The 16,277-nt window shown below is 33.3% G+C and overlaps 1 protein-coding gene across 1 annotated transcript in view; it reads left to right on the forward strand.

Annotated features, from left to right (window-relative positions):
• The window catches only part of CDH12 (cadherin 12), a 977,416-nt gene extending 962,179 nt beyond the window's left edge, over positions 1 to 15,237 (forward strand). Inside the window, exons 11-14 of the mRNA XM_033440164.2 lie at positions 2,980 to 3,101; positions 6,670 to 6,787; positions 10,835 to 11,086; positions 13,993 to 15,237. Coding sequence (XP_033296055.1) covers positions 2,980 to 3,101; positions 6,670 to 6,787; positions 10,835 to 11,086; positions 13,993 to 14,492 — 992 coding nt within the window. The 3' untranslated portion in view covers positions 14,493 to 15,237. The remainder of the gene's footprint in view (positions 1 to 2,979; positions 3,102 to 6,669; positions 6,788 to 10,834; positions 11,087 to 13,992) is intronic.
• Positions 15,238 to 16,277: the final 1,040 nt, after the last annotated feature.

Here is a 16,277-nt window from a genome sequence, read left to right on the forward strand (position 1 = left end):
CTTTCAAAGATTAGATGAGTCAGAAAGGAAATGTCATTAATTTTTCACATAATTTAATGAATTATAAATGAAAACATATATATATATATATTACTCTAATAAATATATTACTTTGTGAAAAGATCAATGCTTGCTTGAGTATAGTAGTTCTCAAACAGAAAAGTTACTATGTACCCAGACAGATTTACAAATATAAGGTGGCATTTTTAAACATTTAACTATAAAAAGTTTTACAAATATGCAGTAGAAGAGAGAATTATATAATGAAACCCATAAACCCATCACTCATTTTCAACAGTATGAATAACTTGTCTTTGTTGTTATTATAGTTTTTCCTCTATTCTTGTTTGGGCATTTATTTTGTAATTTCCACAGTGATGACTAGTGACATTTAAAATTCAGTATTTCTACAAATCCTACAGTGCACAGGAAAATCTCCCACAACAAAATATTTGTCTTAGCTAAAATACCAAAAGCACACCTTTGAGAAACACTTTTAATAATAAGATGTTACAATACTGATCATATTTTGAACCATAGTACTCATTGGGACAGATGTTCAAATCTATATTGCAGGAGGATAAATATTTAAAACTACCAAAAGGGAATTTTTCAAGGGTAAAAATAAGCTTGAATTAATAACATTTATACATTATAAAATTAAATCTGTACTATAAACATAATTTTGAGAGAAGTCTTGCCCCATCCTCACACTAACTTAAAATAAAACTATAATCCTGAGGGGAAAAAAAACACTTTCTTCTTCATATGTCCTTGGGACTTGTAAATTATGTACCAAGTAAAATAGGAAGTAGAGGCTGATTTGTACATTGTACAGAAGTTGAATAGGTTAATATATAATAGAGTTTAAGAGCATGGACTTGAAACTAGAACACTTGGATTCAAAACCCATCTTACCACTTTTAACTTGGAATTTTTGGAAGAGTTACATTCCCCCTCTGTTCTTCAGAGTTCCATATACAATAAAGGATAATAATGGTCTTTATATTAGAGTTGCCTGTGAAACCTAAATGAGCTTACCTGTGAAATGTGTCTTAGAATATGGGTACATTATAAGTATTATGAAGTATTAGGCATTGATTTTGCTGTAGTTTTTGAGAATTTATAGTTTGTTTAGGAAAATGAACCAAATTTAACCAAATTGTTGATTTTATCTGTATTTTATGATATATGAGTACTTAATATCAATAACAGAAGATGAGCTAGATCATCTCCACAAATTACAGTTGGTGATAAGAGTAATGATAATTTACCAAAACTAATCTAACATTCTGTAGAATACTCATTTGATACAACAAACTAAAAAACTTATGAATTATCACCTATTAATATCACGAGTTGAAGAAAGATTAAATAACTTGTGAAAACTGAACAAACCTTTTCTACCAGATAAAATAGTGCCATGTAACCAATATTAATTTTTGAATAAATAGATATTTTTTGCATCCTTCTCCAAGATTACCAATACACCTTCTATAAACACAACCCATATTACAAAATATACCATTTCTCTTCCCTTTATGTTATCTGTGCCTGTACTGGTACACAATGTTGGATTTCACTGTGTCATATATGAATATGTGAACATTTCTTAAGCTATGGCTGATGGTGCATTTTATTTTTTTAGATAAATTTTAGCACAGCAGAATATTGTAAGCTTGTCAGAATCAGTCATGTGGTGAGATTTGTATTCATTCTTTAAAAGCATCCAGATAGAGATCTATAAGAATCCTAACATTATGAATCTTCAGTGGCACTGCAGATGAAGAATCTAACACAATAACCAATCATTTAAAAAGGTCTGGTGGAATGAACATAATATTTGGATTTCCATAGTCCTGGGTTTGAATATTAACTCCCCATCCCTCTAGATGTGTGACTTTGGACAAGATCCTTTGACAATTTGGGGCCCTTTATCCATCTATATAACTTCATTAGGTACAATAAATAAGTTGAAAGATGTGCATTATGTTATGCCTTATTAGTTTAATTATTTCTGGTCTTCTTCAGCAAATGACAGAGAGGCCGGTGATATATCACAGGCTGGGGCTAAAAATTGTGATGGAATTTTGGCAGAGATAATTTTTCAAACTAATTTTTTTGATATTTCAAGAAGGAAAGGCTGTTTATTCTTTCCTTTCTTATCACCAGCAAGTAATTTCAGGGTGCATCTTAGTTTTCCACAATCTATCTCTTACTTTTACTTCCTTAAATTTATTTTAATTTTCGTCTATGCAAAGCAATCTCTCCTTCATTCTTGGAGTTTATCATCCTTTTTTGGAGGAATCATTTTGAGAGAGTTATTTAAATATGTAGATGATACTACCCAATAAAATTATAGACACAACATGGAAAAACATATGTTTTATCCAGTGAAAAATATCACTATTAGTGAAGATTGATCCTGTGAACTAACCTTGGTATAATGGCTACACTTGTGATGAAATACCAGCTAAATGTTTGACCTTAACTTTGGTGTTGATTTTCAGGGATAAATACCGGTATAGTGCAAAGCTGGTGCTCTGACAGCATGACATTGATAGCGTCAGCATTCATCTTTTTTTTATAATTAAAAAAATTATTTTTTACTGGAGTATATTTGATTAACAATGTTGTGTTAGTTTCAGGTGTACAGTAAAGTGATTCAGTTATACATATACATGTATCTATTCTTTTTCAAATTTTTTTCCCATTTAGATTATTACAGAATATTGAGCAGAGGTCCCTGTGCTATACAGTAGGTCCTTGTTGGTTATCTGTTTTAAATATAGCATTGTCTGCTTGTAAATCCATCTTTTCATCATTTATATTTGGCACAGTGCCTCAGTTTCCCGTAAAGAAAAGGTCATTTGGATTCCATATGAATGCTGATTTTTAAAAATGTTATTGCTGTTTACTATAAGAGCAATAACTGATCAGATTTTGTAATCATCTTTTCTGCTTTTATGTTTTTAACAGGTAACCCATTATTAACCAGCAGAGTCAACATATTAATTAATGTCCTAGATGTCAATGAATTTCCTCCAGAAATATCTGTGCCATATGAGACAGCTGTGTGTGAAAATGCCAAACCAGGACAGGTATCTTATCAATATTGTTAATTAAGAGTGTATAAACACCCACTATATGCATGTGTTCTAGGTTATATGACCTTGCATGAATATACACACATGGATCTTATGTCTTCATAAAAGAAACCATAAAAGATAGTAAATTCTTTTGAATTAATGGTATATTTTGGATGTGGAATTAATACCACAGGGGATAAAGTGATGATGGCCTAGTGAATATTCTTTGTATAACTAAAAGTTCTAGGATTGCAGATTCTGCTGTTTTCCATTTGTATACTGTGGAATTTCTAAAGACCTTGTGACTATAAATCCAGGAAGCAAGAAACTTTAGACTACATTCTTCTATAGTATTTCTTGCTTTGCTCACATGCTTTTATGAAGGGTGCATAAAAATTCTTAAGCCCTTGAAAAATAGAAAGCTTTCTCTGGTGGCCTTGAGTAGAGCATCTGGGTTATTCAAAATATCTGAATTACATTTTCTTATTAAGTATTGCTATGGAGGGAGGTTCTAGTGGGGAGAGGATATGAGGAAGAACCATATAGTTGATAAACGTTATCGTCAAAATCCTAGAGTTTATGTGGATCATGGTGGGTAGCTAGCTTTTTTCTACACTACTATAAATGAATGAGTGAATATATAATATGATATGATATAATGTAATATAACATAATATAATATAATAGGAACCAGGCATGAGCAAATGCTAAGAGTGTGATATGAAACAAGAATATAATTAATCCAATATTGTATACCTAGGTTCCAAAAGAAAAATACATCAGTATGCTTTGCTTTGCTGTCTATTTCAATTACCTTTAAATAGCATAACTACTCATTTAAGTAAATTTGAAGTTTTAATTCTTACTTGAAGAAATATCTCAATATTTAAAATGGTATCTTTATTGAAAAAGTTCCTTTTATAATATCTAGTATTTGTTTCAATTTGAATGTTTTCTACTGCTTCATGGAATATTTGTCCCATAGTTCTAACCCTGTGATGTTCACTAGCCTTATAGGTATTAAATTAATATTAAATAAAAGTTAAAGTATATGTTCTCATTCACACATGCCCCATTTCAAGTGCTCAGTAGCTGTATGAGATGGGTGGCTACCGTCTTTATCAGTATAGATGTAGAGTATTTCCATCAGTACAGAAACTTCTAGTGGACTGTGCTTCTCTATTACTGCTTTTGATAATTTGGGGAAAGTATTAACTTTATTACAGTATGACTTCATCATATTTTACCAAGTGATAAATTTGAATCATTAATTTTGAATAGATACAGAAATACATTTTTTTAAAGTTTTAATGCTTTATCACTTTAAATGCATCCAAAATTTACATGGGGTAAACCCAGTGCCTGATTTATTGTCTGAAATAGTAGATGCTACATGAATAAATAACCTGAAGTGGTTATTTGCAGAGTTATAAGAGGTTTACCAAAATTCTACAACTTAGCTATTCTCCACTTTTCAGAGCCTTCTACTGCCACCCAAAAATCCAATCCATTATTTTTAGGTAATTTAGGAACATTAATGATTTCACAGCAATCAGAATTTTGTAATGCACTAAGTGAAAGCCTTTTGGAAATAGAACTCTATTTAATGCTTCTATGTTTCTCCAGTAAATTAAAGAGTTTAAAAAGTTGGGAATAGTAGAAGTTATTAGAGATAACTTGATTTTCTTATATTTAGACAAAGTGGTAAGGAATCTGTGGGGACATTGGAAGCTCTTTTTTTGGGCATTCTGCATCTTATTTACATACAAAACATAACCCTGAAATGTCTGAAATGTAGTATATGAGCATTTTCTGCTTTTGACCCCAGCCATCCTGACCCTTGTCTAGAAACTATGCATAGGAACTATCTATCTCTTCTGGACTATAATTGAATATGCATGCATGTATATATGTACGTATGGTTTATTTATTTAGCTATCTATCTATCTGTGTGTCTATCTATCTTCAAAAGAAGTAAGAGAAAAGAAAGATGATGCTATATAAATCAATAGTGATTTATATGATTAACCAATGAAGTATGGGAGTTGTTTTACTTAGGGCAATAACTCTCAAGTGTCAATTACAGATAAGTACCAGTTTATACCAAAAATTTCATCTCCGTATGCTGTTTTAAAGGATATTTCTTCATTGTAAAGTTATGTTCTTGATAAGTTTTGATGTTAATTTAGTAAATAATTGTGCTAGTTGATAGCAAAGGCAAAACAAAACAGAACTTCACAAATTAATTCCCAAAAATTTAAAGAAATTTTAGGGGTGAGATATAGTAATCTGAGCACATGTGAAGGAAAGTTGAAGTTTTACAGGGTCTGTATGGTAATTATTTGACTAAATTGCCATATTTAGCCTTCGGTGTTGAATCCATGACAATTCTAAAGACTAAAGAGATCCTGTGTGACTGATTTACACTAAAATAGGGAACTGAATTTCTCGTTAGAGGACCCATTGTCAAAATACAAACTACTAGTACTGCACTAGACACTCGAAGCCCCAGTGTATACATTTGTGTGTTCCTGTGTGTTTCTGTGTGTGCCTACGAGCACACACAGCTATATGGGAAGGTAGATCATAGTCATAAGACTGGGTTTCAACCATGGAATAAAAACAAAAAGGGGTAAATAACTGACATGTTTAATGGCATCAATCTAAGAGTACAGGATGCAGGCTTTGCCCGCTGGGAGCAGAATGTCATACTTGAAATCTAAGGTCTTCCTCTGGCAAATTCAAACTTAGTCTAAGAGTGTGGCCACCTGAGCAGCACACTGCTTTTATCCTCTTTGGCACACACTTCCTGAAATTCTTCCTGATGCAAAACCATTGGATATGTTAATAAATAAATACCTCAAAGCCATTCTGATTTGCTTACATATATAGTGAATTATCAGTTTCATAGTTTGGCCCTTGGAAGTTAACCTCCAAATTCTTAAGGGCATCTCACTGAAGTATCAGAATTTTAACTACTTAGGTTACACACTTATGGGAACAATTTAGGAAAAATTTTGAAACAAGGTTAGTCATACTTACTTCTTAAGAAAAAAAATTCTATGAAAACACAATTTGTATCTTATCCACTGGGGGAAAAGAAACATAACAACAAAAACGGATCTACATCCTGTGTATCTCTTTCTCATCATTTTACTTAGTTATGAAAATAAAACTCATTCTCACAAACATAATGATACTAAAATTTTGCTTTGCAAGGACTTTTAAATAATCAGGTTAGAAAGCATTTATTTCATGTAATTTAAAATGCAAGCCAGTACATTTTAATTTTATTTTGCTTATTAGTGAGAATTTTCAATGGCATTAACCTTTTTAGTTATGTAGATATCGATTTGGAATTAGCCCATACCCTATACTTGTACCTGCTATTATTAAACTGTAAATATTTAGCTACTTGTTTATAAAAAATATTTGTAAGTAATTGGCCTACTGATATGAATTTGAAAAATATCATTTCTGTTTACTTGCATGTTTCATTAAATAAACTTATTAGCCTGGTGCGTAGAGTTCCCTTTGAAACTGATGACTGATTTCAAGTCTCATCTCAACTTTGTTTCAGATAATTCAGATAGTCAGCGCTGCAGACCAAGATCTTTCACCTGCTGGGCAGCAATTCTCCTTTAAATTATCACCTGAAGCTGCCATCAAACCAAATTTTACAGTTCGTGACTTCAGAAGTAAGTTTAACCACATAAAAATTTACCTTTTATCATGCAACTTTGTAAAAGGACACAAAGGTAGAAATCCATGCTCTTCCTAAAAGCACTCAAGCTCATAAAATATAGAAATGCATATATAAGAAATACAGAATTTTATGGCTAGCAGTAAACGAAATGTTAACCTATATAGACTATATCTAATGAGGCAAATTACTTCCATTTATAATATGGACATTCCCTTAATGAGTCAAACAAACAATAGGCTATCTGGGAAATTGAATACTTTTCATGTTTTAAATATATCATTTGTTCTACATGCACTGTTTGTACATACAAGTAACTGTTTTATTTGAATAACACATGGTATGGCACAGGTCAAGAATACAGGCTTTGTAATGAGAATGATATAGGTTTTCACTCCCACTGCATTACTACTTAATGGCAGATTATCGATATATTAAATTATACTAAAGAATTTCAACCTCATAGTTAAATTAACCTCATGGTTCATTTATTAAATACAATAATGTATGCAAATCCTTTAAAACAATGCCTAAAACCTATTACCTTTAAGGTAATTTTAGCTACCACCTCTGCCATCATAACTACACTTACATTTCTGCCATCACTGCCATCACTATCACTAATACTAATATTATCACGTCTGCTGCTACCAAAATCTACAAAAATATAAAGGACACTGGATTAGATATAATAAGGCTAAGTACTGATCAGTTGTTCTGACTTTATTTGTTCCGTGACTTTAGATATTTTATCTCTTCTAAGTTTCTGTAGACATAATATCGGGAATAAAAACTCCTGATTTCATAATATTGGGTAGAGAAAAGCTAATTCTTGCTAGATTCTATGCTTATGGAACAAATGAGCAAGTGATAAGATGGATGATATAATGATGATGATTGATAGGAATCAAAGGATGCTTTGAGAAAGTTAAAGTTAGTTTTCTTCAAATACTTGGGGGAAGGAAATTAGAGTCACAGAAGGAAATTCAATAAGATTTGCGTCATCAAATAATGTAATGTGAGTAACGGCTGGGAATGAAATAAGGTCCCAATTATGAAAGGTCTAATAGGTAGGGATACTACATGTTTTATCATGGAAACTGGAGTATGTTTGAGAATAGCAGTGGACAGTGTTTGTCATTTTAATTAGAGCAGCACATCTAAAACAGGGCTGTCCAAGTCAAACTGAACCATAGGTCAACCTGTCTATAAATCATTTAAAAAGTGTATAACTTGAATCCAATGACCTGAGAAGTCTTTGAAAGGTTTACACAAGAGTTTAACATATTCAGATTTGCACTTTAGCAAGTCAGTCTGGATGCAGTGTGGAAAAGACAATAGAAGGATACAAGACTATTTCTGATACTATTGTAGAAAATGGATGAGAGAGTCTTGGATTAGGATAATCCAATGGATTAAGGTAATGGCTGTGAGGATAGAGGTGAGTGGTTGGAGATAGAATACATAGAGCTTCATTCTAGATCTCTTAGATTCCATATATAAATATGATGAAGAAGAAAACTAATAAGACTTCTAGATCATTGGCTTGGGTAAATAAGTAGATGGTCACATCATTCAGGAACAAAAGTATTGACTATTTTCCACCATTTTATCTTTGCTGGAGAATCTATATATGATTAATCATAATAATATGAATCAGATCATCTTGCCTCAAAGTATAGTATTTTTTCATGATCTGAACATGTATTTGCCACTCATGCCATTTACCATATCCCCTGTTTTATCTTGATATATTTTAAGTGTAACTGTAAGTTTTTTTGTTTAAATGGACAGACACTTTTTTTCACCTTTCTTTTTTTTGTGAGAACATTTAAGTTCTATTCTTTCAGCAAATTTCAGTTATAATGTACAGTGTTATCAATTACAGTAACCATCCTCAGACTTTATTCATCTTATAACTGATAGTTTGTATCCTTTTACCAACCTCTCCCTATTTCTCCCACCCCCAGCCCCTGGCAACCATTTTTCTACTTTCTATTTCTATAAATTCTGCTTTTTTTTCTTTTTTTTTTTTTCTTACATTCTGCATATAAGTGTTACCATGCAGTATTTGTCTTTGTCTGGTCTATTTCACTAGCATAATACCCTCCAGGTTCATCCATGTAGTCACAAATGGCAGGGTTTCCTTCTTTCTTACGGCTGAATAATATTCCATTGTGTGTATATACAATATATATCGCATTTTCTTTATCTGTCAATTGATGGAAACCATTTTATGGGTGAAAATGAGGTTTAATTTGTCTTTTTTCTCCCCACCATGGACAGCATAATGAATTCTATATGGTCACATATCAATAATAATACTGGGTTAAAAATAAATCTTTAAAAAAGGGGAGACTGCCTTTTGACATAACATGTTCAAGAATATCAAACCCCTAGCTCCCTAAGTGCAAATACACCAGAGGCTCTGACTTCCTATTTCTATTAATCACTTTCACCCAGGTTTCAGGCTTTAATCCTTGACGGTTCCTTTCCCCAGACTCAAGTATACAACCATCAATGGCTGAAGATTTCAATATTGATTCAACTAGTCCCCATTTTTCTATTTCTACTGTCAACCCAAGTGCCTGACACCACTGACTCTTACTGGGAATATTATAATAGACATTTGGCAGGTTTATATTTTGTTTCTCAATTTAAAAATATCCTCTGTGTAATGAAAAATAGATATTCCCCTGCCAAATTCTATCTTATCACATAAAGTTTTCTCAGTTTTGTGCTTCCTACTGAAATGGGTATAAAGAAGGTGCCTAATTTTTCATTGTTGAAATTATAATCTACAAATAGAATGAATGGAATATTATTGATATAGTAACATTTTTCTGACATACTTGTATTTTAATGAGTACTATATCTTTCTAAAATTATTTTACCTGATTCCAAAGTAGGTATCATGTATGGCTACAATGGACTAAATGTTAGTACATTTCCAGAAAACAGCAAAATGTTTCTGGGAGTGACTTCAATAGACTCAAAAAATGAAATAGTGTTATGAATAAAACAAAAATTCCACTTTTATGTACAGAAATAAAAGAAGATGGGGCTTCCCTGGTGGCGCAGGTCCCCGATGCAGGGGACGCGGGTTCGTGCCCTGGTCCAGGAAGATCCCACGTGCCGCGGAGCGGCTGGGCCCGTGAGCCATGGCCGCTGAGCCTGCGTGTCCGGAGCCTGTGCTCCACAACGGGAGAGGCCACAACAGTGAGAGGCCCGCGTACTGCAAAAAAAAAAAAAAAAAAAAAAGAAGAACAAGTGCATGCAAAACAACACTTTCAATAGAAATATTAGTGGAACTAATATAAAATTTTAAATTCTTATTGCCTTGGATTATTCCAAGTAAATATTGTATCGTTGATTATATCAAAATTAAAATGATTTAATTTTGTGATTATATTAAAGTGATGATTATTATAATTCATGATATTTAAAAATTTTAATGAACCGATGTTTTTCACACACTTTATTTTCCTTTCCATGTTTCTTATGCTGTTTTGCAAAAGTGAAAAAAATATATATATATTCATATATATATATGTATTATAGATATGGATTAGGGAAAAATAAAAAATCAAGCTTTATCTGAAATATTATATTGATATTTGTCAATTTTAAAGAACAGGTTCTTAGGTAAGATGTTATACTGATTCATCCTTTGTAATCTTGGTTCTTCTAATCATGTAAGGAAACATCCACTGAAGTATTTTTTCTCTGTGAGATTTTGATGTCAGAAAAAAATAGTCTGTCAACACAACATACTCTTGTCTTGTAAACAATGTTCTATTCTTTCTGAATAGAAAATTTAATTCGTACACCAGACAAGATTAATGTTTCTTGTTTTCCTAAGGATTGCTTTGAATACATTTGATTACATTTTGGCAGCTTTCATAATGATAAAAGAAAGAATTAAAATATGGATGTATTTTACTGATTCAAGAAGAGCTTCCTACTGTTTAACAGATACCAACTTGAAGATTTCAAGTGATACTCATGGTAACCATCTTATCATAAATGTCATGTTTTGTAGACAACACAGCTGGCATTGTAACCCGAAGAAATGGATACAGCCGCAGGCAGCAAGAGTTGTATTTCCTCCCGGTTGTAATAGAAGACAGCAGTTATCCTGTCCAGAGCAGCACAAACACAATGACTATTCGAGTTTGTAGATGTGACTCTGATGGTACCATCCTGTCTTGTAACGTGGAAGCAATTTTTCTTCCTGTAGGACTTAGCACCGGGGCTTTGATTGCAATCCTACTGTGCATTGTTATACTCTTAGGTTGGTTTCAATATTAATCACATATTCTCCCTCTCTCTCTCTCTCTCTCTACCCCTCCCTTATTTGTGTATCTCACTCCTTATTTTACCATGTAAATCAGTTTTTTCTTCATTGAGATGCTACATCTAGATAGAAGGAAGACTATCTATCTATACTGAATTATATAATTATTATTAAAGTTAATTATATTATGAGTATTAATTTTCTATTTTATTCCATATGGAAGTATACCAATAGAAATAAATCAATAACATCATCAAAAATATAAAAGTATGTTCAAGCCCTAGAGAATTTTCAAGTAATAACAATTTGTGACACTTGCTGCGATGAACTTTTCTATGACAAATATCTCATTTGCAGCAACGCTTTTAAATTCATTTTTTACAGCCTAGTAATTATTGCTGCCTAATAAAGTGTTGTATAACCTTTAAAATTATACTAGATGAACAGTAGTTGTCAAATAACAGTTTGATAAAGAAAGAAAGAAAGGCGAAAGAACAGGAAAGAAGTAGAAGGTAAAAGTACCTCCAAATTTTTTTTCTGTCTAAAGTGCTGGCCAGACACAATTCTTATTCCACTTTTCTCAGATCTCCTCACATCAAAAACTCTAACCATTCCCACTAGAACAGAACAGAACACAGTGAAATATCAAGAAGTGCAGCAAAGGGAAAGGATTGAAGTAAATGTATTCTGTAACATCTCTGTGAGAATAAAAACCTACTTTAGGGGCTTCCCTCTTCCATCAACTCTGTCCAGCTGACTATATTTCATTTATTCATTCGCTGCCAGATTCACAAAAGCAAAGAGAGACTTTCTATTTTTCTAAGCATTCCTTTAAATTAAAATTGCAACAGAAGTACAGTTGGGCACTGTGGGATCAGCTTCTATATTCATGTTTATTATTTAACCAAAATATTCTGACAAATGTACATACCTACCTTTATCTCTAGGCTAGAAAATAGAATTTTAAAAACGTACCAGGGTGTAAAGCATGGTACAAGGCATTATATACCAATTTGTGAAGAACATTCTCTGAGTCAGAAGCTCATTTTGGTTTGGAGGGTAAAGTTCTAGTCCAATTTGCATGATGCAGATATTAATTCCATGCAAATAACCTTGATGTGTAGAACAAAGTATTCTTTATGTCCTTAAAATTTAGAATTATAAATTATATCTGACATCTGTTTGTGCTGATGATATAAACCCCTTTAAAAGGGAAGATGCAAAATAGTGTTCTCACACTGAAGCTGATCAAAATCAATTAGGTGTTTAACTTCAAAACAAGCGTTTCTTTTTCATACTCTTGTCTAGGGGCTGTCTGAGTCCCAGAGGATTTCCATATCCACCTAGGCATGATTTGGTACATTCTGGATGCTCGTCTTTGTCCTCTTTGGCCCTCTTACAGAGTAACAATTCATGTTGCTTAGGTTAGCATTATCACATACTGTCATCTGCCACTCATTCATCCAGATATTTACCAGGTGTCCACCATGCTCCTAGCTGTGAATTGCTAGTACACAGCTGGGAATGTTGACACTCTTAGTCTTGCCGTGGGGTCTGCTTACAAATCCATCTATTCTTTGATCTCCTTAGCCAGTCTCATACTCCTTTAGATCTTCCAGCACATTCTTAGCCATTTTTATGTCTTTTTTTAGGGTGAGAATCTTGCGGTGCTTAGGAACTTCTATTTGGCCTTCAAGCACATCTAACTAGTCTCTTTCTCAGCCATAGATACTCTAAAGCCATTTTATAAATATGCAGGGTTTCTCTGTGAGGTTTACAGTCTCTCACACACTCTCTGGGTGAACAAACAATAGTGCTTTTAGTTCTGAGATTTGCCTAAAGCCTGGAAGGAGTGCAGAGTGCTAAACATCTCTGCAAGGCCCGTTGTACAGAAGCTCTACCTATATCTCCTCTGTCTTCCTCCTTAATTTTGGAAGAAGAGGGAATAAATGGGCTTTTGTCATCATGCAGTCTCCTACTTTCTAATCCTATGACAAGAGTCTTCCTTCCAGACTCTGTTATGGTAAACCAAACACTTTGGCTTTCAATCTATTGCCACCACTATGGAGGAGAGGGGAGTATTACGCCAGGCAAAGTTGAGCACTGACTTCATGGTGTGAATCTGTGCTTATTTACTCCCAGAAAAAAATAAACACTATTGATGTAATGATGGCTGTGAGTTAATGGGGAACAAAGCTATTCAATAATGAGGGTCTATAAATTAAGTATTTCAAAATATTATCTTGCTTCAAGAAGGTAACCTGAATACTAGACATTTGGTTTGGAAACTATCTCAATATGGTAGGACACATAAATGTAAATAATTTGTGGTCTTAGTTGACATAATTTGAAAAGCTAAGGCCCTTATATTCTATATTCTTTCTCTCTCTCTTTCTTGTTTATTGCATTTAAAAGTGATTGTCACGTGATTTGTGTTTATTGCATTATAAATACAGTAATGTTAACAACTGAGAAATATAGATATGGATAATATCTAAGTGTTAGCTATGGGCAAACAATATTCAAGTTTTATTATTTCAATACTATACAGTTCTCTGTATGATTGAAACAAACATTCTTTTCTTTCTTTTTAAATTTTGTAACTCACACTTTTTACCTGACACTGAGATATTTAAATACAATACATGTTAAATATAAGGCTACAATGGTTTGATTTTGTGAATAATTTTGCTGTGGTTACATATTAGCTGCAATTCCAGAATGAAATTGAATTTAAACAATGAAAAAAAGTCAACATAGATATGATCCTTATAGATTACAGTATGTTTACTTTGAAAGTAATAGGATACCATTAAAAGCACTCAGCCAGCCCTGATCAATTTTATTTTTTATGGAGAGATGGGCTGACATATTCTCATATTGCAATCTTTGTCTTGTTCTAGCCATAGTTGTGCTGTATGTAGCTCTGCGAAGGCAGAAGAAGAAAGACACCCTGATGACCTCTAAAGAAGACATCAGAGACAATGTTATCCATTATGATGATGAAGGAGGCGGGGAGGAAGACACCCAGGCTTTCGACATTGGTGCTCTGAGAAACCCAAAGGTGATTGAAGATAACAAAATTCGCAGGGATATAAAACCAGACTCTCTCTGTTTGCCTCGTCAGAGACCACCAGTGGAAGATAATGCAGACATAAGGGATTTCATTAATCAAAGGCTACAGGAAAATGATATGGACCCCACCGCCCCACCATACGACTCATTGGCGACATATGCCTATGAAGGCAATGGATCAGTAGCCGACTCTCTTAGCTCCATAGAATCTCTGACCATGGAAGCAGACCAGGACTACACCTATCTAACAGACTGGGGACCGCAATTTAAAGTCTTGGCAGACATGTTTGGTGAAGAAGAGAGTTATAAAACTGATAAAGTCACTTAGGGGAGAAGCAAAGGCTAAAACACAACCAACAAAAGAAATTTAAGAGAAAGGAACATAAATAGAGATCACGCTTCTACATACACACCACACACACACACACACACAAACACACATACCGGGCTTTCTAGGACAAGATTCCTTTGATTATTTGGTTTCTAGCAAGTTGCTATATTTATCATATTGTCAGTTTTGGTTTATTCTGCCAACACAAGGTAATTCCTAAAATGTGTACTTGCTTGGTTTTGTTTTGTTATTTTGGAAACACACTGAGACAAGCTCAGGCCTATTAAATACAATTTACTGACATGACAACCTAGAACGAAGATAGCTATGTGGCATCACGGTGGAAGAGTGTTAGATTTTTCTTAATTCCACTAAAGTGCCTATTGAGACTCTCATCATTTAAAGTCGTGTAGAGTACACTCTGCTGTGATGGCATTGCGGGATTCAGACACAGAGGACATAAAACAAAGACACTGTCTTTATGTCAAGGAGCAATAGCAACACGCAGACTTCTCATTCCTTTTAAGGAAAAAAGGAGAATACTTTCTGGACTCCATCTTCTTATAATTAAAATGCTCTTTTTTTTCTTTTTTAAACTGTATGCCAAAACACATTTGTTTTTCCTACCCTCTGAGAAAAGTGAAATAAATGTGATAATATCAAATTCAATATGTAAGTCCCAAATTTTAAAAGCAATGTTTGATCTTCATATTGGTTCCTATTAAAGGTGTTCATGAAAATATTCATTGTTTTCCAAAGAAATAAAATTTTTAAAAAGAAAATTTAAAAAAATCCTCTTTATAAAGAGAGGCCTCAGGGCTGAAACTCCACATTAAAATAAATATTAGTTTTGTTTTAATATTGTGCCAGGGTGTGGAAGGGTGGAAGGTTGGTTTTAACAAATCACCAGATCATTGCAGTCTTCAGTCATAGATAAAATTTAAGTTGTGTTTTGTTTGTTTGTTTGTTTTTGCGGTACGCGGGCCTCTCACTGTTGCAGCCTCTCCCATTACGGAGCACAGGCTCTGGACGCACAGGCTCAGCGGCCATGGCTCACGGGCCCAGCCGCTCCGTGGCATGTGGGATCTTCCCGGACCAGGGCACGAACCCGTGTCCCCTGCACCGGCAGGCGGACTCTCAACCACTGCGCCACCAGGGAAGCCCTAAGTTGTGTTTTTATGAAACATTTTTTTTGGGAAAAAAAATGTCATTGATTTAAACAGGGGAAGAGAAATTGATAAACAGCTTCTCGGAGTTTCTTACAGTCTAGTGATTCTTTCATGAACAAAGAAAATAAAATATTTATCAAATAATACAGAATGGATTTATAGCATGTCTAAAAATATTTATTAAGTAGTACCAAACAAATGAAAAATCAGGGACTTCAGAGAATTCAAACCAAATACTAACTCTTAAAGTGAACACAAATGAAAAATCTGGTAGTTGATTTATTTAATTAACATGGATTTCAACTTTGTGAATATCATTATATTGGAGCTCAGAGTGGCTTCTTTACGCTATCATCTCCAATAATTCTAATATAAATGGTACCATAAACTTTCTCTGTAAAAACTTTTACTTTTTAATTTGATGAGATTTCTAAGAAATACTAGATTTTATAAGCAGACAGGTAAGCTGCACTCATTACATTACTTTTAAATGAACTTTACACTATCCAGAAATACACTTAACAAAACAGGTAACTAACTATAAGGTAATAATATATTTTCTTAATATTATAAATATACAAGTGACTATTGAAATATTAAAACAATATATAGG

Source organism: Orcinus orca, chromosome 3 (assembly GCF_937001465.1).
Source record: "Orcinus orca chromosome 3, mOrcOrc1.1, whole genome shotgun sequence".
Taxonomy (NCBI): domain Eukaryota; kingdom Metazoa; phylum Chordata; class Mammalia; order Artiodactyla; family Delphinidae; genus Orcinus; species Orcinus orca.